The sequence below is a fragment of the Montipora foliosa genome, chromosome 2, assembly GCF_036669935.1.
Source record: "Montipora foliosa isolate CH-2021 chromosome 2, ASM3666993v2, whole genome shotgun sequence".
NCBI lineage: Eukaryota > Metazoa > Cnidaria > Anthozoa > Scleractinia > Acroporidae > Montipora > Montipora foliosa.
In genome coordinates this window covers 49,269,522-49,282,021 of record NC_090870.1, presented here as the reverse complement: position 1 = coordinate 49,282,021, position 12,500 = coordinate 49,269,522, and the positions used below count along the sequence as shown (strand labels likewise).

General features: G+C 38.0%; 2 protein-coding genes across 2 annotated transcripts in view; both read left to right on the top strand.

The window, feature by feature from the left end:
• The first annotated feature begins 7,249 nt into the window (after positions 1–7,249).
• Positions 7,250–8,059, top strand: LOC137991770 (uncharacterized). Its single transcript, XM_068836805.1, has one exon. The coding sequence runs from the start codon at positions 7,250–7,252 to the stop codon at positions 8,057–8,059; it is 810 nt and encodes a 269-aa protein (XP_068692906.1).
• Positions 8,060–9,682: 1,623 nt separating this feature from the next.
• LOC137990902 (collagen alpha-2(I) chain-like) overlaps positions 9,683–12,500 on the top strand; it is an 8,388-nt gene continuing 5,570 nt past the window's right edge. Inside the window, exons 1-2 of the mRNA XM_068836008.1 lie at positions 9,683–9,816; positions 10,410–10,549. Of these exons, the coding sequence (XP_068692109.1) occupies positions 9,695–9,816; positions 10,410–10,549 (262 nt within the window). The 5' untranslated portion in view covers positions 9,683–9,694. The remainder of the gene's footprint in view (positions 9,817–10,409; positions 10,550–12,500) is intronic.

The following is a 12,500-nucleotide window of genomic DNA, read 5'->3' as shown; positions in this document are numbered from 1 at the left end:
AAAATGGCGCAAAAATGTCTAAATCGAGGAAGAATTTAATATCGTGCCATTTTTTGACAACTGTCAATGGAGGAGGTCAAATAGAGAAAGCGGAAAAAAAGTCGAAATTTTTCTATTTTGACTGTAAGAGGCAAAAGCTGAAAACACTCGAGAAATTTCACGTCACTGACTCCTTCACAAAATGCGAAATAAAGCGATAACATCGCCATCGATGTTAAGCATAAGATGAAAGATGCCCAAAATATTTCAGTCTCCGTTTTTAATCTCTTGTTTGTATTGCTTTATCTGTAATTCTTTTTTTTTTTGCTCGAATCGCAAGCCTTTATTATTTTTTAATTTCAGCTGTACCGCCAGCATCGACGAGTAACAGATTAAACTTTCAGTGTCAATTATTTGTCTGTGGTTTTGTTCAACAGAGGCCCCTTAAAAAAATCCGGCGTAGAAGAATATGGAGGAGTGCAAAATATAGCTGTCTCTAAGTCAGATGACCAGTGAGGTATTCTCGATGATTGAGCAGGACAGTCTTTGATATAACATGTTCATCTGGTTTCCAAGAATAGAATAACTGCAGTAATGTTTACGTTTCTGCGCTAAAATTAACAACTGAAATAAAAGAAAAGTCTACTTCTCAAAAAGACGAAGCTTGGAGCTGTTCAAAAGGTATGTGAACTGAAGACCGAACCATCCAGCATGCAATGGCCATTGGCATTCCGTTTTCCCCAAACATAAACTCTTAGAAGAAATAGGCAGTGAGAATTTTCTTTTAATGCATTTGCATGACAAAAATGACGACGGTATGTGAAGAAAGAGTGTCCATGTGTTTCTAACAGTGGCCAATTGAATCACGCTCTTTTGTGGGGATCATATTTACGCACAGTTCATCTACCAAAAAGATAATCCCAAACATTCATGTGACAAATGCTCACGCTTCCAAGCGAATTCTAACGTTCTTATTTGTCCTTTTTGACGGATTCACGATCTTCAGTAGGCCGAATTCTTTTTGTCTTGATATGGATACTACGACTTGGGGCAGATGTTTCTAAACATTTTACTTTTCTATTGTGCGATAAAGATGTTCAAGGAATTGGTTCGAAAGTGTCTTTTTCGACTTCATAGCGAACGACTTTTCACAGAAGTTAAACGGTCTTGCCATTCCGCAACTAAATTCGTAGAACGCTACACCATAGCCAGTTAATCGAGGGATCGGACTGGTTATGCGGAAACATCAAAACCTTCAAAAGCGAGAACACTGTTATCGCAATTCATGTTGAACTGATCGTGACAGTGCACAGTCTTATGTTTTTGCCTCGCATTAGCAAATTAGGTGAGCATAATTTTATAGAAAGATTCGATTGGTTATCGTTTTGAAAAAGGTGTGTTTTGTGCACCGTCAAGGCCAAAAATACAGACAAAAACAGGAAACAAAGACTTGTAGTGTTTCATAACCATCTCCATGCATTAACTATGGCTACACTTAACTGGCTAGAAATGACTGAAGAACCGTAAACCATGAGAGTCAACGCGAAGTAAGACGTCGGAGTGGCTTAATTAAGCTCTTTAATGGTGGGAGAAAACGTGGCAGCTAAGAACTCCAGCAGAAAAAGGATTTCAGCCATTCAACGTTTTAAGGAACTCCCAAGGCATTTTTGTGGGACAATCGAATAACTTATAAATATGAAAACAAAACAAAACCAAACAAAAAAAAGAAAACAAGCAAGAGACTGTTCCTTTTTGGGTCATAATCAAACCTAACAAATTACTAGGACTACCAATTTTCCTTTTTTTTCTTTTACGCTGGAAAAATGTGGATAGTGAGGAAGTACCTTTCACATATATGCCTTTCTTCTGTTTCCAATTTTCTGTCACTCAAACCAGATGGAACTATTCAAGATCCTACACTGATCTATAGAGGGAACATGCATGTGCCCCTTTTTTTCGCATGTTGTCTCTAAAAGGGAACATGGAAATTTCTATATTCTTTTACACTTAATCGATGAAAGGAAAATGAAAATTTTCATGTTCTTTTACATTTTATTTTGGAAAAGAGCATGGAAATTTGTATGTTCTTTTGCGAATTGTTTTTGAAAAGTCGTAATCTGCCTTGAAACTTTACTGACCATTTCTATTTACTTTTCCTCAAGTTTACTCCAGCTCCCGTCAAAAGCTAACAGATGGCTTGATAATTTATTATTCCTCTCCCCAGGGTGGAACACATAGGAACAAATTACCTCTAGTTTGCCAGTTGAGGTAAAACTCTGGAAAATGTTTGTATTTTATTTCTGATTTTTTTTAGTTTCTGCAAGAAATTGGCACGGTAATCAATAAAATGACCCAAAGGTGCCAGTTTCCGAGTACCCCCAATGGAACTTGCTTATGGTATTTTTGATATTGGGTAATTTAATTTTCGACTGCGCTCTCAAGGATATTTTTATTTTAACTCTTAATTTCAAAGTTTAGCTATTTTCTATTTACTTTGAATTGTTCCTAAAGTACTGATGGCCTTATACAAGATCACTCAGTATTCCAGGGAAACACTCTGTTCACTACAATTTTGGTGGAAATGTTCGACCACGCTTGGTAATCAAAGTGGCAGCTATTGTCATCAACCCAGAAAGCTCATACCGCTTACAGAATCAACATGGAGCGCTTTAAAAGAGAATGGTCTATTACATATACTACACAAAAACATCGACATCTGTGTGTTTACCGAAACCTGGCTAAAAGACTGTGACACTGTAAGCATTAAGGGCTTGTCACCAACTGGCTACGAATTCAGGAACTTTCCTCGTTTATCAGGGAGACGTGGTGGGGGCACCGGCATCGTGTTTAAAGATTCATTAAATGTTAAAATGTCTGACGGCAGTGAGAAACAATCTTTTGAGTTTTCTGAATGGACAGTTTGTGTTCATCAATATGTTATCAAAGTTGTACCTGTGTATCGTCCACCTCACTTCATCGACCATCCAATTTCATCAAGAGTGTTTTTTGAGGAATTTTCGACGTATCTAGAGGATATAGTTATGGCACCTGGTATTCTTCTTATCGCGGGGGACTTTGCAGAAATTGTTCAAAGCTATGGTCTTCAACAACACACCCTGGACCTCATCATCACTAGGTCAAACAATGACATTACTGTATCTTCTCCTAAGGCCGCTCTGACGCTATCAGATCACTTCTTTATTGAATGCAATCTGAATACTCCTCGACCTAGCTCTACTGTTAACGAAATTTTCTACCGTAAACTTAAAACATTGGGTTTCGTTGCCCTTAAAACCGATATCACAGAATCTCTGCTTTGTACATCTACGTGGAAAAACGTCTCTGAGTTGGCCTAGTGCTATGACAGCACGATGGCATCTCTGCTTGATAAGCATGCCCCTCTGCAGAGGAACGTCACGGTAATACGACCTAAATTGCCTTGGTATACTAACATTCTAAGAGAACTAAAAGCTAAGCGTAGGAAATTGGAAAGAAGAATGCCACTTACAGGCCTCCCAGAGGATAAGATGGCATATCGTAATACACGTGATGAATACACAAGACTACTAAGTGACACTAAGACGAAATACTATGCCAACTTAATTGAAGAATCCGCTGAAGACACTAAGAAGCTTTTTAGTATCGTTATCTCTCTTTGTAAAGTTGCCAATCGTTACGATACATTACCACCACACAATAGCCCTCAAATTTTAGCAAACGACTTTGGTGCTTTTTCCATCAAGAAAATCGAGCTTACCCAAAAAGATATCGATAACATCGTAGTTAACCAACCAGAATTAGACTCATACCATCTTCACTCCAAATTAGAACGTTTTTCCCGACTTACAGAAGATAGTGTCCAACGTATCATCATGTCATCAAGCAAGGCTACCTGCACACTTGACCCAATGCCAACGTGGTTAATCAAACGCTGCTCAGATGTGTTGACGCCTGTTATCACTCAATTGCTATATCTGTCATTACTGGAAGTTCATGTACCTGAACCATGGAAAAATGCTGTGGTGAAAACTATGCTAAAGAAGTCAGGCATCGATCCTATTTTAAAGAATTACAGACCTGTGAGTAATCTTCCCTTTGTTGCTAAAATCGCCGAGAAAACTGTCATCGACCAGTTAATGGAATTTTGTACTACTAACCATCTTCTGCCTGATAACCAATCATCCTATAGAAAACACCATTCAACAGAACTTGAGCATTGGTTAAAGTACAAAATGATATTCTTGCCAGCATGGATAACCAGGAAATTACTTTTCTCATACTACTCGACCTAAGCGCTGCCTTCGATACGATCAACCACTGTAGAGAACGATTTTGGTATAGTCGGTGTGGTCAAGAGATGGTTTAATTCCTACCTAGATGAGAGAAAACAAAGGGTTAAGAATAAACAACCTATGTCTGACTGTTTTCAGTTGAATTCTGGAGTACCTCAGGGCAGTTGCCTCGGCCCAGTATTATACTGTATTTAGAAAGGACAGAGCCGAAGGTCAAACCGGTGGTGGTGTTTTCCAAGCAATAAAAGGTGATATCATAGCTACGCAACGTGTTGATTTGGACACAGATTGCGAAATCATATGTAGCCAATGCCAAACGACTGGAAGGCGGTCTAAATCACTCTTTCTTGCATCCTTTTATCGACCACATTCCCACGATGTTAAAAGTCTGGATGAACTTGACGCCTCTCTGCTCAAACTAGGTGATACACTCCACAAACATGATGTGATTGTCGCGGGCGATTTTAATGCTCCAAATATCTCATGGGATAATCTCGAGGTTCCAACAAATCCTTCTTCTTCTTCTTCCAGGAAATTGATTGAGCTGACTCAAGAATATAATTTAATGCAGTTCGTAAAGGAACCAACTAGGCAACAAGGCAACTTAAGTAACACCTTAGACCTTGTCTTATTAAATAGCCCAGACATCATTTGTAATGTAAGTGTAGAACCAGGAATTAGCGATCATGACATAGTGTTGTTTACCCTGAAGCTATCCTGCCACAAAAAAAGGCATGTCAAGCGGAAAATTTACATTAGAAAGCGGCTTGACAACGAGCGTATTAAATTGAAATTAAAAACACTTGCTGAAAAGCTCAACACTCAGTATGATAACAACTCGGTGGAAGCGAAGTGGAATGATTTTGAAAACAGTGTTCGCAACATTATGGACTCTTGAATTCCGTATAAGATGACAAGTTCAAGATACAATTTACCTTGGTTCAATCGCTCGCTTCGACGACAATCCAGGGCGAAACAAAGACTATATATAACAAGGCAAAGAAAACAGGATCTGAACATCATTGGAATAAGATTTTTGCCGCCAGGAAACACATGCACAAGAATCTTAAGTTGGCAAGAGAGGAGTATATAAGTGGCCACCTCAGTGAGGCAATCAAGGTCAACCCAAAACGTTTTTGGTCCTACGTAAAGCGGCTTAAACAAAAAATCCAGGGATAGCAGATTTTGAAGTCGATGGCAAAGTCATAAGTGATGGTCGTCTTAAATCAGAAATTTTAAACAACCAATTTTCAAGTGTGTTTACTAAAGAGGACCTTGAAAACATTCCAGAAATGGGCTCTGATCCTACTCCTGGGTTGGGGTCTTTAATTATTTCAGAGCAAGGAGTCTTAAAACAGCTGTCTTCGTTAAATCCAAACAAGGCCAGTTGTCCAGACCAGGTTCCATCCTGGTTTCTTAAAACGTTTGCTACAGACATTGCTCCAATACTGACTGACATCTTTCAAGACTCGATAGACAGTGGCACTGTACCCGGCAGGTGGAAGGAGGCAAATGTGTGTGCAGTTTTTAAAAAGGGAAAGAAATCTGACCCTGCTAACTATAGACCTATTTCCCTTACTTGTGTTGTATCGAAGATCCTCGAGCATATCGTCCACAGCTTTATTATGAAACATCTAAACCACCATAACATCTTAACTGACTGTCAGCATGGCTTTAGGGCAAAGAGATCCACAGAGATGCAGCTAATTCTTACCTTACACGACATGGCAAAGACTATCCAGAGCTCATCTATCCATGCGGCCGTTTTGGACTTCGCCAAAGCTTTCGATAAGGTCCCTCATAGGCGACTCCTAAGGAAGCTGCAGTACTATGGTATCCAAGGCTCGCTCCTAAACTGGTTAGAGTCGTTTCTTACACAACGTTTTCAATCAGTTGTTTGTGAAGGCCAGACATCAAGTCAATGTCCGGTGACTTCTGGCGTACCCCAGGGTACAGTCCTCGGCCCTTTGCTTTTTTTATTATACATAAAATACTTACCAGATACCGTGCAATCATCAGTTAGGCTCTTTGCGGACGATGCTTTACTTTACGGCATTGTCGCTAGCGATGCGGACTGTGACCTTCTTCAAGCTGACCTACGCAGGTTAGAATCCTGGCAGTATCACTGGCAAATGGAGTTCAATCCTTCCAAATGTAAAATTGTTACCATCTCACATAAGAAAAATCCACCCCAGAGAAAATATGTCTTCTGTGGTGTAGAGCTGGAACAGGTTGATACCTTCCCATACCTTGGGGTCACCATCAGTAACAAGCTCAAGTGGTCAGTCCATGTTTCTATAACAGCAGCTAAAGCAAGCAAATCACTGGGTATAATACAACGCAACCTTTGGAATTGCCCAAAGAAAGTAAAAGAAATTGCATATACATCCCTAGTACGACCGAAGCTGGAATATGCAAGTGCGGCTTGGGACCCGTTTTAAAAGAAAGATATCAGTGCTCTGGAAATGATTCAACGTAAAGCAGCACGGTTTTGCTCACAGAATTATGATAGATATGCTAGTGTTACGGACATGATTAAAGACTTAGGGTGGGCCACGCTGGAAAAGAGAAGAAGGCAGGCTAGATTAACGCTTATGTATAAACTAACTCATGGTCTTATTGATATCGATACCCAAAAATATTTGATTCAACATCCTGAGAGTCGCACGAGGGAAACCCATCAATTTAAATTTCGCGTGCCATATGCAAATAAAGACGTTTTTAAATTTTCGTTTTTTCCAAAAACTATAACGGACTGGAACTGCCTCCCTGAGGCTATTGTTTCATCATCCTCCTTAGAAACTTTCAAATATAGGTTAACAGCTTTTCTTAAATAATAGTTATATTTAGTTTAATATAGTTCTCTTTATTTAAATTTTTAAATCATCATATTGATATTTGTTTTTTTTATGGTTGGTGTGATAACCGAACGGTATTTACCGACCCAATACATGTAAATGTAAATGTAAATGTTTCTAATGTATGCATCAGGACTATTTAAAGTAGTTGATAAACATCTAACAAACATTCACACCTATGTTTATGATACACAGTTATATGTGTCATTCAAGCCGACCTCACAAGCAAATGCAGTTAACACTATTGAGAATTGTATTGCCGATGTTCGTAACTGGATGGCATCAAACCGACTTTTCATCAACGACTCGAAAACCGAATTTGTGATCATCGGTTCTCGCAAGCAATTGGCTAAGATTAGTGTGGACAGTGTCACAGTCGGTGATGCTATCATTAAACCCGTAACATCTGTACGAAATCTCGGTGTATTGTTCGACCAGCACATGAAAATGAGCGATCACATTGGGAAAATATGTGACAAAGCGTTCTACAGTCTGTATAACCTACGACAAATAAGAAAATGCTTGACGGATGAGGCCTGTAAGACCCTGGTGCATGCACTCGTGACCTGCCATTTAGACTACTGTAATGCCTTACTGCATGATGTCTCGCAATACCAACAACAACGTCTACAGGGGGTTCTAAATGCAGCTGCTCGGTTGATATGCCGTTTACCAAAGTATTATCACATATCACCAATGCTTAAAGACCTTCACTGGCTACCGATAAAATATCGAGTTATCTTTAAGATCACTCTGCTAGCACCCTCATATTTGGAAAATCTGATACGAGTGAAGCCGGAAGGACGTTACCACCTAAGAAACAAAGATCAGTTGTTGGTTCCAAAAACTAAATGCAAAATGGTTGGAGACAGGGCTTTCTTCAAATCTGGACCCGTACTTTGGAACAATACTCAAAACATTTTTATTTAGACTTGCCTATCAATGTGCGTCAGTCATTTATATAAATATAAATATTCCAAAAAATGACATTTAATTATCTACATTAGGTTTCAGGTAATATAATTTTATTGTAATATAATTTTAGGTATAATTTTAATTATTAACTTTAACCAATTTTGGTTGTAAACAGCGCCATCGAATATTTATAGCGAAGGCGCTATATAAATGTATTATTTAATATTAATAATAATAATAGTAATAATAATAATATTATTATTATTATTATTAATTGCCTGAGGAAAACCAATATCCGTAAGCTTTTCGTTCGATTTTGTTTATTTAGAAAAATAGTTGTAGATATAAATAATTAATATCGTATAAACTCTTGTTCTTAGGCCATCGTAGCTTCATTAGGAAAATAACACAAACAGCGGTGATAAACATTGTATTCCAACGCATTTTTATAAAACTTGACGTTTCGTATGCTAGTCAACACACATTTTCAAAAGTGACCGTTACAATTTTTAAAAACTATATATATATATCGTAAACAATAGGGGTCTGGAACCTAGACTGAGAAAAATGATCTGCAGCAGTACGTGTCTAAACATAATGAAAAGTAATAGCTAAAACAGCAATAACTTCTCACTACTAATATTTACATTAAGGGAAGGCTTTAGCTCTTGAATGAACAAAGTCTCTTTAACTTTACAGTGAAAGTCAGTTTTTCCGGACGCTAAAATGTCAAAGTGATCCCATTTAATGTCGTGGCCAGTGGTTTTCACATGATCAGCAATGGCTGATGAATGGTCACTTTTAGATAGGGCTTTGAAATGTTCTGTTTTTCTGTCGTGGAGTCTTCGTTTTGTTTTGCCAATGTAGAATTCATCGCAGTTCCAGCAGACAGCTTTATAGACGACCTTGGACCTCTGAGATCGGTTCAAGCGATCTTTGTATGGAAAAAAGGAGTTGATGCGGCGTGTGTTTTGGAATATGATCTTGAGATTGACGAAAGAGTAGAAATTGTATACGCAGGATTTCAGACGTTTCGTGACTTGGTTACTGTGAAGACCTAAGTAGGGTAACACGATTAAGATATCTTTTTTGGGGACTGTAGCTTGAACAGGGTTATTTGATTTGTTTTTATTTTTGTTCAATACATCAATACCCCTATTGTTTACGATATATATATATAGTTTTTAAAAATTGTAACGGTCACTTTTGAAAATGTGTGTTGACTAGCATACGAAACGTCAAGTTTTATAAAAATGCGTTGGAATACAATGTTTATCACCGCTGTTTGTGTTATTTTCCTAATAAATAATTAATATTCGCATGGGTCACTGTCGTATCACGACTTCGCCTCGTGTTAACTTGAGTTTGAACATGTCAGTGATGGAATTAACACTGCCCCTATAGACATTGCATAAAGTTTTGATCAGGATACTGAACCTAGATTCAAGATTGATAGTTTATTATTTCCTTTCTTGAATTGTTCTTGAATTAGTGGAGTGTGTTGTCGAGGCAATCATGAAATCAATGTCAAAATGTTTGCTGAACTCCTGATTAATCCCTCGTGGCCGAGGCCAAGGTAAATTATGCTGCACATCACGCGGTAAAATCGTGTTTTTAAAATTAATTGTACATAGTTTATTCAGCTTATCAATGATATTTGTTGCCATAAAAAGCCCAAAGAAACTTGCAGTTCAGGCAGCCGTAAGGAAGAAAATGTTATTTCGTACTCTTTGTTGTTTCTTGTTCGTCAGCTCACCTTTCTTGACCAGAGGGTAAGAAAATCACTTAACTTTTATTTTCGCCTAAAATGAATCTGAGATATGTCCGTAAGATCTGTAAAATCGTTTCGGTACTGATAACCGAACATCGCAAAGCGACCGAAAGACTTTCTTTAAATCTATACGCTTTTTCCATCAAATCGTACAAAACATAATAATTGGAGGAACAATGACTTTAATTTAGCCACGACTCTAGTGTAAATATCAGGATGCAATGATGAAATGTAGTTAAACCCTTTAGTTACACAGTAGTTGCCAACAACTGGAGCCAACAAGTTTTCATATCCCTTCACTGATTGTTGCGCTTTGAACTTGTTTTTACCAGCGCTCCACTACAACCGTAACTATCTAAGACTGATGCTTTCCTTTTCTTTCTTTTATTTTTAATTGTCAATTTAAGTTACATTTCTTTTGCGGGATTTTAAGTTCACAATATTAAAGGAATTTGGCAATTAAATTTTGAAAATGAAACTCTTAACATGCTTGGAGAATTTTTATATTACGAGGCCGTTTGCAAGGTTCTTTGCATAACACAGGAAAAGAAAGGAAATGCATTTTCTCCTTATATTCACCTTTGTTTGACTTAGTTCTGAGAAGAGGTACAAAGTGTTGGAGATGGACCTTAAAGGAAATATGTACTTCCACTGGAATTTCTTGTTCTGTAAGGCCGACATCATAAAACGACTGGTTAACGGAACGTACAATTTGGTTGCAATGTCCCAGTGGGGTATGTCTTCAATAATTTTTACGAGAATAAAGTTGTTTTTTTAATCTTAAGTATTACTATTGAAGTGAATTAAAACGTCCAAATAAGTGGAATGTTTGGATTCGTACTTTCTAGTTAGGTAGCATGAAAAAGAGAAAAAGGAGTTTAAGAATGACGGTGTAACTACCTTTACACAGTGCGATGTTTGAAGGTTTATTTAACTAATCATCACCATCTTTCGTGGTTTGAAAGAGCCAGTATAAAGTTTGAAAGAGCCAGTATAAAGTTTGAAAAAACTGGAAATAAATGCTTTGTCTTTTAGATTCTTCTCAGTCAGTATCGATTGCCATGCAGTATAAGAAACACCGTTTACGTTCTAATTCGCTTCGCTCAACCGAACGTAAATTATTTTACCCTTCAATTCCCGTAAATGATCAAACAAACAAGGAATATGAAAGGATTCGCAAGTGGATCCGAATGCAGTTTAATAGTTTACATACACTCTTCTTCTTCTTTTCCTTAACATATATTCTTTACAATAAGTAAAAAGCGAACGTTAACAATGCTCTCTCTTTCATCCTTTTGTTTTTTTTTTCGGTATTTGTAATCCGCTAGGTCTTTACAATTTCGTATAATTCATGTTCTTTTTCTTTAAAGTAATAAGCAGATACAGGATACTAGGAAGCGATAAACAATACAGAAATAAGACCTACAGCTACCTAAATTAAAGCCCTAGAAACTTTGTTACTTGAAGCCTGTTATCAAGACTTTCCTCCACGTACGTATCTTTGGCAGCGTCCGTCTTCCACCTGCCATGCAACTTCAACAGTCTCTCCGAAACTGAATTACCACTGTGGCGAACAACGGATGTTATCCCACCCGATCTTAAGCTATGAAGCCCGTACTCGTCCGGGTTGAAACCAAGATGTTTTAAGGAATCCCTCAGAATTTCTCTACATGTAGTGTAGGAGATTTTTCCATCCCTTAGAGTATAACTAGAATTACTCCTATGAAAAACCAGAGGCCTAAACAAAGGCAGATCACTTTATCGTGAATACCACCTAGATTCATATACCTTCTTAAAACACTAACAGGGCAGTAAGAAGTTCCCGATGCACTTATATAGACATAGTTACCCGAGTCCCTATAAACATCAGTCTTACTACGCGTACGAGGCACAAAAATCTTTATGTATTGACTGTGAAATTCAATATGGTTGGGTGAAATATTACACAACTCATTATACCGAAAAAATCCGGCAAAAGCTAACGAGCATAAGGCAGCTATCCTAACATCTTTCAAATTAGCATCTGCCTTATTGTAAGCGTCTAGAATATCCTTAATAATCTGGGACGAAAAAGGTTTCTTCTTGGCAATTGGTTTAGACTTGATGCGTTTTGCCGACTCAATTAAATTCTTACAAAATTCACTATCCAGAGGATTACGGTCGAGGCTAGGCACAAACGAGTGAAACCATTTAAGTGCAGCATGAGCTTGGACTAAAGACGCGCTTGAAGCACAAGATTGATGGTTTTCAAATAAATAAAGCGATACTGTGCTTACGGGAAAAGGCAATCGAACACTTAATTCCCTACTCCTACACCACTCTAAAAACCTTTTGGTGACCCTAAAGTAGGCTTTAGTTGTAGAGTTCGCCCGGGACTGTAACATCACGCTCACGATTTGGCGAAAATTTAGTGAAGACGAAGACAGGAAAGGTTTCCAAGCTCCGCTTGAACTAAGTATCTGAAATTACAAATAAGAACACTCCGAAGTAAAGCGGGGTAAAACCCATGCAATTCATAATTCCAGAAAAACTAATTATACCGGGCGGGTGCCAGGTCACCCGTACAAGCAGCTGTACCAATAATCAGTGCCATCCCCCAATAAGGCCAGTGCCTACAAAGTCAGAACTGATTATTCTCACATTCCAAACGGGTGCAGTCACCCTTGATCTAAGATGGCCAGTGCC

Bases quoted from the DNA above. Each gene is read 5' to 3' on its own strand.
- LOC137991770 (XM_068836805.1), top strand. From the start codon at position 7,250: ATGTATGCATCAGGACTATTTAAAGTAGTTGATAAACATCTAACAAAC.